At 46.3% G+C, this 13,245-nt stretch overlaps 1 protein-coding gene across 8 annotated transcripts in view; it reads right to left on the bottom strand.

Annotated features, from left to right (window-relative positions):
• The window catches only part of ZNF532 (zinc finger protein 532), a 113,149-nt gene that overhangs the window by 30,457 nt on the left and 69,447 nt on the right, over window positions 1-13,245 (bottom strand). For all 8 annotated transcript variants that reach the window (XM_027526082.1, XM_027526083.1, XM_027526087.1 and 5 more), the window contains 3 exons: window positions 11,685-11,861; window positions 5,289-5,451; window positions 1,699-1,980 (listed from right to left, as the gene is read on the bottom strand). In XM_027526082.1, coding sequence (XP_027381883.1) covers window positions 1,699-1,980; window positions 5,289-5,451; window positions 11,685-11,861 — 622 coding nt within the window. The remainder of the gene's footprint in view (window positions 1-1,698; window positions 1,981-5,288; window positions 5,452-11,684; window positions 11,862-13,245) is intronic.

The following is a 13,245-nucleotide window of genomic DNA, read 5'->3' as shown; positions in this document are numbered from 1 at the left end:
ACTGCCCAGTATTTAGCAGGAATGTTCTAAGACGCTTTGGCCCATTAGGGGCATCTAAGGTTGAGACAAGTGAGCCACGCGATACTAAAGCCATTCATATTTTGTAAGTCACCAGTTTTTATACGAGGAGATTCTGAATCAAGTGTAGTCAACCAAAGAAAACAAAACACATCTTTCTGCCATTTGTGATCGCTGTGATCAGTGCTCAAGGGCACGTGTACGTGAATGTGAACTCAGGTTCACGTGTGAATGGCAGGAAGGTCGAGCGAGACGGCTTCAGGAGCGCCTCCAACAGCATAAATGAGATTACAAGGTAATGCTTTTACCTGACTTGTAAACGCTATACAAACAATCTTTTCAAGGATCTGCTGCTGCTAAGTTGCTTCAGTCATGTCCAACTCTCTGCAACCCCAGAGACGGAAGCCTACCAGGCTCCCCCGTCCCTGGGATTCTCCAGGCAAGAACATTGGAATGGGTTGCCATCTCCTTCTCCAATGCATGAAAGTGAAAAGTGAAAGGGAAGTCGCTCAGTCGTGTCCGACTCTTAGCGACCCCATGGACTGCAGCCCACCAGGCTCCTCCATCCATGGGATTTTCCAGGCAAGATGCTGGAGTGGGGTGCCATTGCCTTCTCCTTCAAGGATCTGGTATATACTAATTACAATCCCTATGCACTTTTTACACAGTTTCCCCAAGAATAACTATGTGTTTCTTTTTAATATAACTATGGCTTTATTGGCTTAAATTAAAGCAAAAGATGGTTGCTTTAAAAGTATAGAGTATCTGAACTGAAAGTGGGACAAGCCGGCATTAGGTGCCTCAGGACGTGAAATAAAAACACAGCACCCATGATGTATTCCCGTCTAAAAATTCACCCTGAGTCGAATCCAACTCCTAGGTACCACGGGACAAAAAGAAACAAATTAAACAATGTCAAAAGGAAGCAACTACCGGAATCCAGAAACGCGGGGGTACAGTCTACAAGACACATAACCTAGCGTTTCCAACAAGTCAACTTTCAAGACTACAATACAGCAGAAGGAAGGCTGAGAGACTAGCAGAGATTTAAGTAACACAGCGACCGAATGCAAGCAGACGCTAGAGATCCTAACTGCAACAAACCGACATCTCGGCTGCTTTTATGAAGTCTAGTAATGTGCATTTTAAAAATCCTTATCAGTTAGAGATGCGAATTTAACTATTTTAAAAAGAAAAAAAAATACACACACTGAGATTTTTGGAGATTTTGAGTTATAGGAGCTTCTCCTAGACAGTTTAAAGATGAGGTCTCTCTTCTACCACCATATTCAGGAGAGAATCACAGAAGTCATTACAAATGTTACTGATCATTTTCAAAACACCCACGTTCTTTCTCTCCTCCTTTTTCCTTTATCTGCTGCAGAGCTCACCAGGAAATTCAAACGCTTCTGTCAGTTCGGTTCATCGTGGTTCTCAGTTTTCGTGGCTATAAACACAACGGCAGTAGATAACTCCCCGCTGGCCTTGGGGTCATCAGCAAAAATCACAGAAGGAGATCAGAAGGACTTGGAAAGCCCATTTTATAGACTAAGAAACTGAGGCACAGAGACCATTGAGTGATTTTCGAGGTTACTCCCCTCATTCCCAGCAAAACCAAGCAAGCACCCGCAGCTTGGAACGTCTTCCTTCCACCGACAGAGGCTTTCAGGGGCCACTTACCTTCCCGTGCTCCTTCCTCACGTGGGAAATGTAAACATCTCTCTGCGTGAACAGCCGGCCACACTCCCAGCACGTCCACCCGGGACTGGCCACTTTCTTGGGCTCCAGCGACTTTTTCACAGGTGACGGGGATTTCTTTTCCAACTTCTCTTTCCCGTTCAGGGATCGGGTGTCCTCTTTGTTCTGGTTTGCGGAGTTTTGGGTTGTAGGCTTGATGCTCAAAGGCAAGTTTATACCCAAGTTGGGAGGCCCTTCGATACTTTTCAACGTTCCATGCATAGACTAGGTTATAAAAAGAGAAGAAAGATCTTTCACAAGCCACACCACTAAAAGAGAGCACAAAGACCATCTTACTACATTACAGACGTTTCAATACGATCTCATATTCATTCAGAGATAGTCCTTAATACAGCAAGAAGAAAACCAAAATACACACTTGAAGAGAAATAAAGGAGCATTCACCTTTTACAGCTGCTGTTAACTAATTAATGTGTTTCTAGTTTCAAATAATTATTAAGGGCTCGTTTGCTTGTGCCATTTTAAAACTCGAAAAGAAAGACCAGTACTGAGGCCAAATCGTCCCTGGCACGGTGTGTCCGCAGCGTACCAGAGTGAGTCCCCTCTACCCGAGACCACTTCTGAGGCAGAGCGTTTTCCTTCCACGCCTACCCGGAAACGTTCAAACAGGCAGCGATACTTAGGAGCTCAAGCCCCTTCGCTGGCCAACCAGAACAAACACCTGAGGCCAGTGGTTAACAGCAAATCTTTCCCCCACCGAACGCCTTTCACATTCTTGAAACACTTCTTAACAGTCTGGGTTTCTGCTGGGGAGAGTTCTGGTAATTCTAATCTCGCTCCCATCCCAATCCATTCCTTTTTACCGACAATATGCAGCACCCAGACTTGTGAACGATCCACAGCAGCTGCTCAAAAAGCCTGTCCAAACAGCTCGTTTAAGATGATTAACACAAGGGCCTCAACAGCCTCAACGTAAACTCTCAGGATTTCAAATTCCTCTGGGGTAAAACTAGTGCGATGTGATCCTGAAGACCAGCTCACTTAGGCTTTTGTTTTGAGCTCTAGAAGCCCAGAGTCCACAAAAATAAAGGCAGCAAACCAGTCTGTGCCTCAGTTTATCTTTGGATGGGGCTTCTCTTCTCATCAGCAGCCTCTGAGCTCTCGAATCTTCAGGAGGACAAGCCCACCCAGTGCACTGGGTCCCCGAGACTCGCACCCCACAGACCTCAGCGCCCCAGTGCTCGGCGTCAGCAGAGGCACCTGTGTTTAAATGGCCCTTTGCAAGACAGAAGCCAAGTTTTTATATTTTTAACCATTTAAAACCCAGAGAAAACCACCCCCGAATCTTCTGATAAAACTTATGAAATAATTTTCTAGGCAAATACATTTCCACTAACTAAAAAGCTGAAGTGAGAGTAAAGTAACAAAGTATTTATTCTAAAGGAGCTTTATTTTGCTTATAGAAACACCAAAAAAGTGGCAAAGAGTTCTGCTGTGACCACACAGCAACTGAACGTGTGCAAAAATGAGAATTTCTGATTTGCTTGTTTTTACATTTTAAGTAAAAAATAAGATTATTTATTAAAGACGAATGTCTTTTTTTAAATAAAGGAAATACAACTGAATTCTCCTGGAAATGATGATTCCTTAGCTCCTGTACCAATAAATAACCTGAATGCCTGTAACTTCAAAGTTTACTTTAAAGGCAGACGCCGGCATGGAGCACAAGGGCCCCACAAAGTGAACAAATCCACTGTGGCAGAGCAAAGAAATGATACAAACTGGATTAAACTGGGCCAATGGAAATCCACCTCTAAATAAATATGTCTGTAGAAAAACACTGTTTCTGGTCTCCTTTCTCTTAATTCCTTCCACATGAAAACCTGACCAGCACAGACATCAGACAATGTAAGTAACTTCACAAGCTCAGATACATAAACGTAAAAACAGGGCGCCCCGACACTTGTTCTGACCTGGCTCTGAATACACAGAGGCAGGATGGTGCTCTAGAATGTACAGAACATACGTGAAGTAAGAACGTGAGTGAGCATCCCACTGCTTCTGTGCCATGGAGTCTCGTAAAGGTTGAAACGACTAAAAACCATTCTTTCCTCCTGGTGGGCACAGGTTTAATCCCGCTTCTTCAGTCTCTTGTTTCCTGGAACCCTGTATTCCTCCAGATTTGCTATTAACACAGGAAGACCCTAACCATGCCACTTGCAGACATAACGATGAATTCCAGAAAGCAGATAAAAGCCTCTTAAGAAGCACCTTTTCTTTCTCTTCTTTGCACCCCACCCAGCCCTCCTATTGAACATTTAAAATATTTGAATCTAATTCCCAAGTCCCTGTGTTTTTATTTAAGCAGTCTGTAGTTTTTCCTGATCATTTGTTAAATATTTATTGTCAAGGTGATTTTGTAATTTTAGAAAAAACCTTTAAAACCTCTTAAGAGGATCTTACTGTACTTAAAGTGAGAATGACGAAACCCGTCTCCCATGCATTTTATCCTCCCTAGTTCCACCACGCCGTCACTGCCTGCGCCAGGCCTCTGGCGAGTGGCCTCTCGGAGGCTTTGAGTCTGTTTTAACAGGCAGTTACGCTCCGTGAGCTCATACACATTCAACACAGGAACTTTCAAGGATTAACACTGCCATCATTTAACTGACCCGAGGTCAGAATAATTTAGAGATTTGATGTGCTCTTTCAAATGACCTTTTCTGTATAATACATTTAAGAGAAAAACTAAGAGGCTGAGTTCATGGTAATACTGGGTCTGCTGTTTCTCTTTTTAAAAAGGACGTCACTTTAATCTCTGAGAGCTGATGGATATTATCTCCTAATGACACAGGAATAAAATTGCTTAACCTTCTCCCAGTGGACAGCTAAGAGGCTGGTAACTAAGCTGTCCTTAGTGAGCTTAAAAGGCTATCGAGAGATTCAGGTGCCCCTTTGGGGAGAGAGTGGGTCGTCCAGACTGGACACTTATTCACTTCACAGACTGAGCACCCATCAGGCGCCAGATACTGTGCCGTATCCTGGACACCGTCAGTTTACATGGAAACTTGCTTTAAAAAGAAAAAAGACTATGAGATTCAGGGGTGTTAATTATAATGCGAACAGAACTGCTCAAGTAATTTCAAGGGGAAAATCTTTATTTTTCCAAACATATCAATATTTATATGAATTAACATAAATCATCAGAGTCCCTATTTCTAAATCCTACCTAACACCAAGTTCTCAAAAAAGTAAACTTCACAGCCATCATTTTCATAGAAGAGGGAAAATAAAAAGTCTATGACTGTATTATTCTTCGTACAGTCAGGGCATGCATTTGTTACTTGGCTCTGATTTTTTTGTGATATGCAGGCCAGGACTCGGGATTAAAAAGCATCTCTCAGTCAAGAGAGCTCGATGGCTGCATGCTGTCAACTGCTCACTAGCAACGACCAGCGTCCACCCCTTCTCTCAACAGCGTCGCTCGTGCTGTCCCGTAGTCTACGGCTCAGCCCTGACTTACGACCGACGTTTGCATCTACAGCTCCCTGAAAGGACAGAGGAGAGGCACGCACCTTGATATGGTCCATCATGAGCTGCTTCTGTGCATATAAAAGAGAACAGTCTGGACACTTGAAGACAGACACCTTCTGGTTTTCGATGTGTTGGTCAAAGTGGCGATACAGCAGGGTTTGCAGGGTAAATACGGTGTCGCACATGGAACACTTATATATTATTCTAAAACAGAAGAAAGAGGTGCGGGGAATGTCAGTCAGCCCTCATTGCTCAGGCCAAAGGAACCGCCACTTCGCATCCAAGAATTCAGGAGGCGAACGCACACAAACGCAGTGAAGAGAACAGAACGGTTTAGCTTTGAGACAAATCTTCCAGAGCAACATTTCGGTACAGACACACTCCGACACATCTTCACTTGTGAGCTACTTTAACAAGAGCAAAAGCATCCTTTCGCTTTTTTTTTGAAACAGTTTTAAAGATCAGACGAGGGGATGGTGCTACCCTAACCTGAAAGAGAAACTGACTGATGAACTAAGCAGGCCCACACATCTCGGGATGCCTGAACATGCTGCTACTTGCTGCAGGTTTTCTTTCAGAGTTAGTAGAATTTTACATTTGAATCTCACTATTTCTTTGCCTTTCCTTAACACTGAAAGCCCTGCACCAGGGAACAATTATACATGAAATACAGACCCATAAAAGAAAATCCACAAATCAAACGTTGCTTCAATGCTTGAATACCTACTGTCTCTACCTGGTTTAAAATAATCACTGTCCGCCACAAACCACTTCCCTACCTAGTACGTGACTGCTAGGCAGCCCCCTTATGTGAATTCAGCGGCTCTGAGCCTTCTGGACACTCCCTTCACCCATCAACACTTTCCGCTGGATCCTGAGCGGGGCGGGGGGTGGGGGGTGTCTGGGAGAATCCAAGGACCCAGACTCCTCACTCCCAGCCTTCACCTCCAGGGGTTCGCCAGGACACTCAGGGGGTCCCCATTTTCCAACACAGCCGTCCTGGCCCTGAGAGGAGACCCTGGGGGTGCCAGTGTCTCCTCTGAAGAGCCAGGAGCACCTGCACAGAAAACTCCAAAGAGCAGCGAGGGGAACGGCAGAGAGAGCCTGGCCCGAGTCGGCAGTCCAACAAGAAAGAACACCCAAGGCATCCTCGCCATTTCTGCAGGATGGCGGAAAGGAGGGACGCCGTCCCTGGGAACCACCTGTCTGTCCTCACAGGGTCTTTGTATTTCTCTGCCCCAAAACTACAGATTTTCCCCCTCTTTTTCCACATGAGTTTTATAAACGTAACGAGCATGAGCAGCATATGATTTTAGAAGATCCTGACATGTCAGCTACCCTGGCATAGAGCACAAGCACCCGTGACTGGGAGAAGGGGGTATTTTTTTAATATCAGATGTGGTTTACAGGATTTTATCATTCAGCTCAAAGGTGGTACATTAACATCTACCAGAGATGAGCACTTCCCCACTGTCTGAAATAGCTAACAGCTGGAAAGAACCCAAACATCCAGTATAAGTAAACAAGAGCAATAATGTATGAACATGCAGACATATACCAATGACATGGAATGATCTTCATGCAAATGTTAAAGAAAACAGGTAAGAAGACAGGATGGAGGATGGGCTCACATTTTGAAAAAGCAGCACAGAAAAGAAACAGCATGTAACTGTTGTCCTCTCAGCTGGGTGCTAATACCCCTATTTATTTACTTATTTAACCTATTCCTGTAACTGTTTTGCCTGCTTATACTTCCTGATCTTTCTTAAATTAGCACCTAGCAATAAGAAAAAAAAAAGAATAGTCTCAAGAAAAGAACTAGAATTGCATTAGAAAACTAGGATTGCATTCTTAGAAAAGAACTAAGATTTACTAGCTAGGTTAAAAATTTTTCTCAGGACTCCTCCTAGTTTCAGAAGTAACTGCTTCATGAAAATCGGCATGGCTTGCGCTTACGTGTGCTACATTCCTTCCGTTTTGTTTTGCTCGGTTACCTTCTACTGAGCTGCAAAGAAAGTAGAAAACAGGACATAATCTATTCACCTCAGACATAATCTACTATTCTGAGGAACAGGTTGCTGGAATGCGCCTCACAAACCACTATCAAATATCCAGGGGAAACAGTGACCACACAGGGCAGTTATCTGGGTACCGCCAAGTGGACCAGAGGATGGAGGCGAGCATCCCCAGAGGGACAGGCGTGCAGGGAGCATCCCCGAAGGTGCAAGGAGATTCCTGCCAGAGGACGCACCCTGAGTCCAGCTGTGAGAGCGCGGGACAGGGCGGGAAGGAGGGTCATCTTCAGGACACGGGCCGGGGCCTTCCCTGGCTGTCCAGGGGTTCAGACTCCACACTTCCAATGCAGGGGGCTCGGGTTCAATCCCTGGTCGGGGAACTAAGACCCCACAAGCCACACTGCGTGGCCAAAAAGTAGGGAAAAAAGAAAAAAAAACAACACGAGGCTGAAATCCCCTGCAGGATGTGAGCAGCAAAGACTGAGCACTGCTCCAGATGGAAGCGCACTGGACGACTAGATGCGCAATGGGCTCCTAGATGAGATTCTGTACCAGGAAGAGAAAAAAGGAAAAAAAAAAAAGAAAACAAAGTATCTCACAGTTGGAGAAATTTTCATGGGATCTATCAACTGGATGGCAAAATATAAACCCATGCTGGGAGACTGCTGCTGCTGCTAAGTTACTTCAGTCGTGTCTGACTCTGTGTGACCCCACAGACAGCAGCCCACCAGGCTCCCCCATCCCTGGGATTCTCCAGGCAAGACTACTCCTGTGGGTTGCCATTTCCTTCTCCAATGCATGAAAGTGAAAAGTGAAAGAGAAGTCGCTCAGTCGTGTCCGACTCTTCTTGACCCCATGGACTGCAGCCCAACAGGCTCCTCCGTCCCTGGGAGTTTCCAGGCAAGACTACTGGAGTGGGGTGCCATTGCCTTCATGCTGGGAGACTAGATGGTGGTAATAACGCACAGGAGTGTTCTTGGGAGGAGAGGCGGAACACACCCAAACATTTCTGCCCTGAGGCCCCATTATTCCTAAGTGGGAGGAAGAGAGGGAAAGATACAGAGAGAAAAGATCAAAGGATGAACCAGGTGTTGGGAAGGCTAACAGCTGGGGCATGTGGGTAGAGGGGACACACGAGTTCTCCACAGTGCTCTTCCAACTCTTGTGTCGGAGATGATCACAAAATTAAAAAAACAGGTGCTAATATCAGAAAAGCCCAAATAAGGGTGCCACGACCCTCGCCGACACAGAGCTAGACCGTGAGCACAGAAGACTGGCAGGGAGGAACCACGGGGGGACCTGCAGGTGGGGAGCCGCGAGGGCACTCGGGACGGGGTGACCAGTCGGCACAAAGGCAGCGTCCACACGGGCACAGCCCCGGGGCATGCGACTGAAAGCTGAACCTGCAAATGTGACTTGACCCCAAATGTGAGCCTGAGTGAACATCAGGAGAACTGGACTGGAACAGTGCAGGGGGGCAAGGCGCTGAAAAGGAACTGCAGGGGAGCGGAGAGGAAAGTAGCAGGTGGGACGGAAAGAATAAGTCTAAATACCCACCCTCGGGTCAGGACAGAGCGCAACACCTGAATGTAAAAAAGCGCGTGAATGATAGAGGATTCTAAGCTCAAAACCGCAGCCAAGTGCCTCCACGGCCACTAGGGCTCCAGCCAGCTACAAGGCACGACACGTGCCCACGCCTGTCCTGGGGGATCTGCACCACGGCCCCCTCACAGGTGGCTCAGAGACCAGAGAATCTGCGTGCTGCCTCATAAATCCCAGGTCAGCTCTTCAAATTTGTCTTCGTGTGAAGCAAAGCCCTCCACCATGCCATGATGACATTGTGCGTGGCTTTATGTCCTGGCAACCTGTTTCCAAGCTCTGTTTCTTACCCAGTTCTTCACTCTAAAGTCCTCGTTTCTCGACTTGCATGCAGTTAGAAGCAGCAAAGAGAAGGACAGTGCGGCCCAAAATACTGCTGGTTATTCAGCCGTCAAGGAAGACATTAAAAAAAAAGTCACTCAATGTATCGCTGTAAAATTTTAGCAGCGGACATTCACAATGATCTCAAGATTACCCAGAAAAGATGAAAGGGCATTCAAAGTTCCCTTGACAAGGCAGGGAAAAGTGCCTGACTACACACGGGAAAACAAGAAATGAAGCATTGGGATGGTTCCTGGACATAATGGGCACTACATGTATGTTTGAAATAAAAATCCTATGTCACGCCTTTCAAGCTGAGGTTCATTCTCAGACTTGCATATATTCTCTAAAGGAAACATGGGGTGGGGATTTTTATATTGATCTTTAAAAATTAACATAAGCTGTTTGCATAATGTTGGATCTTCCACATAAAACCACCTGTTAACCAAACACCACTGTGAGGTTTCACACGTGAGGTCTACTCACTTAATGTGCGGCTGACTTAACAGTGGCTCAGCACTCAAGAACACACCTGCCAAGGCAGGAGACTTGGGTTCGCTCCCTGGGTCAGGAAGATCCCCTTGAGGAGGAAATGGCAACCCGCTCCAGTGTTCCTGCCTGGAGAATCCCATGGACAGAGGAGCCTGGTGGGCTACAGTCCATGGGGTCACACAGAGTCAGACATGACTTCGTGACTAAACGATGACAACAAATTGAACAGAACAGGGATCTAACGTTGAAAGAAAGTTTCCTGGTCAAACACGAGCCAACCGGTTTCCGGGGCGGCACAGTGAGGCGGGCTTGATGGGAGTCTGTTTGGGGAAAGGGGTGCCTTCAGCCCCGGAGGGCGGGAGACGGACCACAGGGCCCCAGGAGCCGCAGGGCTGCCGGGGCGCAGGCCTGAGTCACTGCTGCAAACTGAGCCCACTGGTCTGCGGGTTCAGCCGTCTTTCGCTTGTAAATTTGTTCTATAGTTTAAAACTCAGTCGTTAATGCCTATATTTGGGCGTGGACTTGTTAAAGGCTATGGTAGTAGAAAAAAATTTTTTTCTAAGAAAATATTGGAATAACTTTTTCCCTATACATTACTCAAATTTGAGGAGTATTGTTTTAGCTTATTTTAATGATGTGCTGTGCTGCATTCCCAGGTAGCAACTACTGTTCCAGGTTTCATACCCATTCCAGTGAATAAAGTTTTATTTGTTTGAATAAAAAAACCAAGTCAAAAACTGTATTTATGGAGTGGGGGGTGGAGGGAGACTATGTTAGTGCCCAAAAGCCTCATGACCATGACCACGCCCATGGCCTCATGACCCACTGAAGGCTGTTTAACTAAAAATCACTAATGTCTGTCTTCACAGCCATGACCTCAAGTTGTATGTGGATCCCCTAATTTGTAATGTGCTTCATTTTTAAGACCTACAAAGATCACAGCTGAAGGTCCCACTAGAATAAAACTCCATTTTCTCATAGCTTTTTAGCGAACAGGGTCATTTCTATCACGTTGAGCCACAAACACTTCCCCCAGACTAAACGCTTCATGAAAAACCAAACACATACAATATGGCATGTACACGTATCTCCCCCAATACTTCCTTGATTATAGGTTCAGAGAAAAACACAGCAATAGGTTTGAGGCAGCAGCTCTAGCCACACGTAATTATCGAATTATGCACGGCCACGAGCCACACAGGAAGACACTGCCGTCAGCCTGGCCATCGGACCCGGGGCCGGGTGAGCAAGGAGCGGGAGTGGAGGCTGTGGGCCCCCACGCGCCAGGCAGGGGGCCCCGTGGAGGCATTCCAAATGCTTCACTCTGCTTCACCTCCAGCAAAATCTGGGACAGGCGTGTGGCCCTCACTTTGCCAGGGTCGGGGTGGGGCCAAGGTCACCGCTCTGGTGGGTGATGGCCGGATTCTGACCCCAGGGCCCCCACTCTCTCCTCTCTGCCAGGCTGCCGCCACGGCAGGCCACCAGCTATAACTAATCCACTGCGGGATTTAAGACTCCATGAGGAAAATCCTGACACAAGTAAGATGGAAATTAAGGCAAAAAATGAAATTTACTTTTACTAGTCCAAGACTTATACTGGCTATGAAGTTAAGTTCAGGAACCAGGGTCTTCAGTTGACTTCATCTTCTGAATGGTACTGCGAAAAGTGTATCAGATGAAAAAAGAAACTATGAAAATTGAAAAGTTGACAGTTTTTTTTTTTTTTTGGCTTCCGAGAACCTAGGAAAAATCATCTTAAAAGAACAAAATCCGTCAATGTTCATTTAGCAAAAACTGATGACAAGAGCATAAACAGTGACATTTTTGGACAAAGACCTCACCCTGGACAGTACTGAAGGCTTCAGGAAGTTATACGCTGTCTTTCACGAGCATCACAGTTTGCACAGCGGCGAAATCCTTCACGTCTTGAAATTTTACCCCACCGAACTACCACCTCCTCTAAATTCCTGAGAAAGGAGTGGACAAGAGCTGAAAGGCAGCGCGACTTACTTTGGTTCTCCTATCTTGATGCCAGGATGCTGCGTGTAGGCATGAGAGTGTGTACTTGGGGCAGACTTAAACGCCATTGGACAGATAGGACACTTGTAGAAGACTTCACAGTGAGAACCTTGAATGTGAGACTTCAGTGCGGCCACATCTGAGTACACGACATTGCAGTGCACACATCTGTTAGAAAACAAACACACGAGCGTCAGCACGAGACCGTCAGACCTGTGTGGCGTGACTGTGCAAGACTGGCTCACGTGAACATACTGAAAATGGCCCTTCTGGGTTTTTTGTAGTTTTTTTTAAACATGTGGGGTTTCTTCCATTTACAACAGATCAAATTATCTTCATATAGTTGAGAAGGAAGATTAGGAAAAAGAAAAATGAAACTCCGAGAGACTATTTTTTTGAGCATCTTTTATAAAGTGCCTAGGCATGAACATCCAGATTCCAGACTGCGGTGGGTCCGATGGAGCGTGAGGCCATGTCAAGGCCAGGAGCACAGCAAGACCCTATGGCTTCCGGCTTTGAGAGGATGACCACAGCTAGATGCTGAGGGTCTCACCCATCCCCAAGACCCGCTGGAAGAATTCTGCTGATACTACATGCCAGTGACAGAGGGACCCAGAGGGACAAATGAGGACTGGCTCAAAGCCGAGGCAGCGTCCTGTCCACCCCGAGGCGGCAAACGTACCTGGGGCTACTGTAGAGAAGGCCAAGCACCTAGTGCATTGGTCTCCTGGAAATTCCATTTAAGCACATGACATCTGTTTGAGAATGACGTGAATGATAAACTGCTAAAGGACAAACCTCCCCCAATAAATGGCCTCTCGAGCTCACCTCTTCTTGAATTAATACTAATTTGATGGTTAGCCCACTCCTCACTCAGATCTAGCCCTACAGAAACAAACTTCACAAGTATGGAGACACGTCCCCCAGCCGCATCTTTCTCACGGAGGGACTCCCAGCACCACTGAGAGTCCACCCATTTATCGCTTAGGTGTCCTTGTCGGCCCACCCCTGAAGATTAGTCGAGGGTGGTCTCTCTGCTGACCCGCAAGGACAGGCCTTTCAACACCTGGCAGCCGTGTCCTGGCCGTGAACGTGAGAGGCTGACCTGGAGGGGGGCTGCAGACAGGGCTGAACCTAAGATGCTTCTGTCTTAGAAGCTCCCTCCCAATTCAGGGAGCGGCTGCCAAAGTCACACCGAGCGGCACACTCTGAATTACGCGTGTTCCATCGAGTGTGCCGTGTTAAGTAAGCTTTGCGAGCATTTTATAAAAACGGTAATTAATGCCTTAGCATTTCAAGTGACTGAAGGCATCCTGTTCAGCAGTATATATAATAAATAAATATGTATATAATATATATTATATATATAAAGCAGTAAATAACAATAGGAAAATAAGGAAACCTCCTCTGTCTGATCTACCTGAACTACTATTTCAGGCAAAAAAGCCACCCAACCACCCTGAAACGATCCTGAGTTAATATGAACTTGGGTTGCCTGAACAGGTTCCGATCCTCTCTGGGCCAGTGTCTCACTTGTAAATGAGAAGAGCTG

Source organism: Bos indicus x Bos taurus, chromosome 24 (genome assembly GCF_003369695.1).
Source record: "Bos indicus x Bos taurus breed Angus x Brahman F1 hybrid chromosome 24, Bos_hybrid_MaternalHap_v2.0, whole genome shotgun sequence".
Lineage (NCBI taxonomy): Eukaryota > Metazoa > Chordata > Mammalia > Artiodactyla > Bovidae > Bos > Bos indicus x Bos taurus.
Note: the sequence above shows the minus strand (reverse complement) of the source record. Positions and strands in the feature narration are given on the sequence as shown.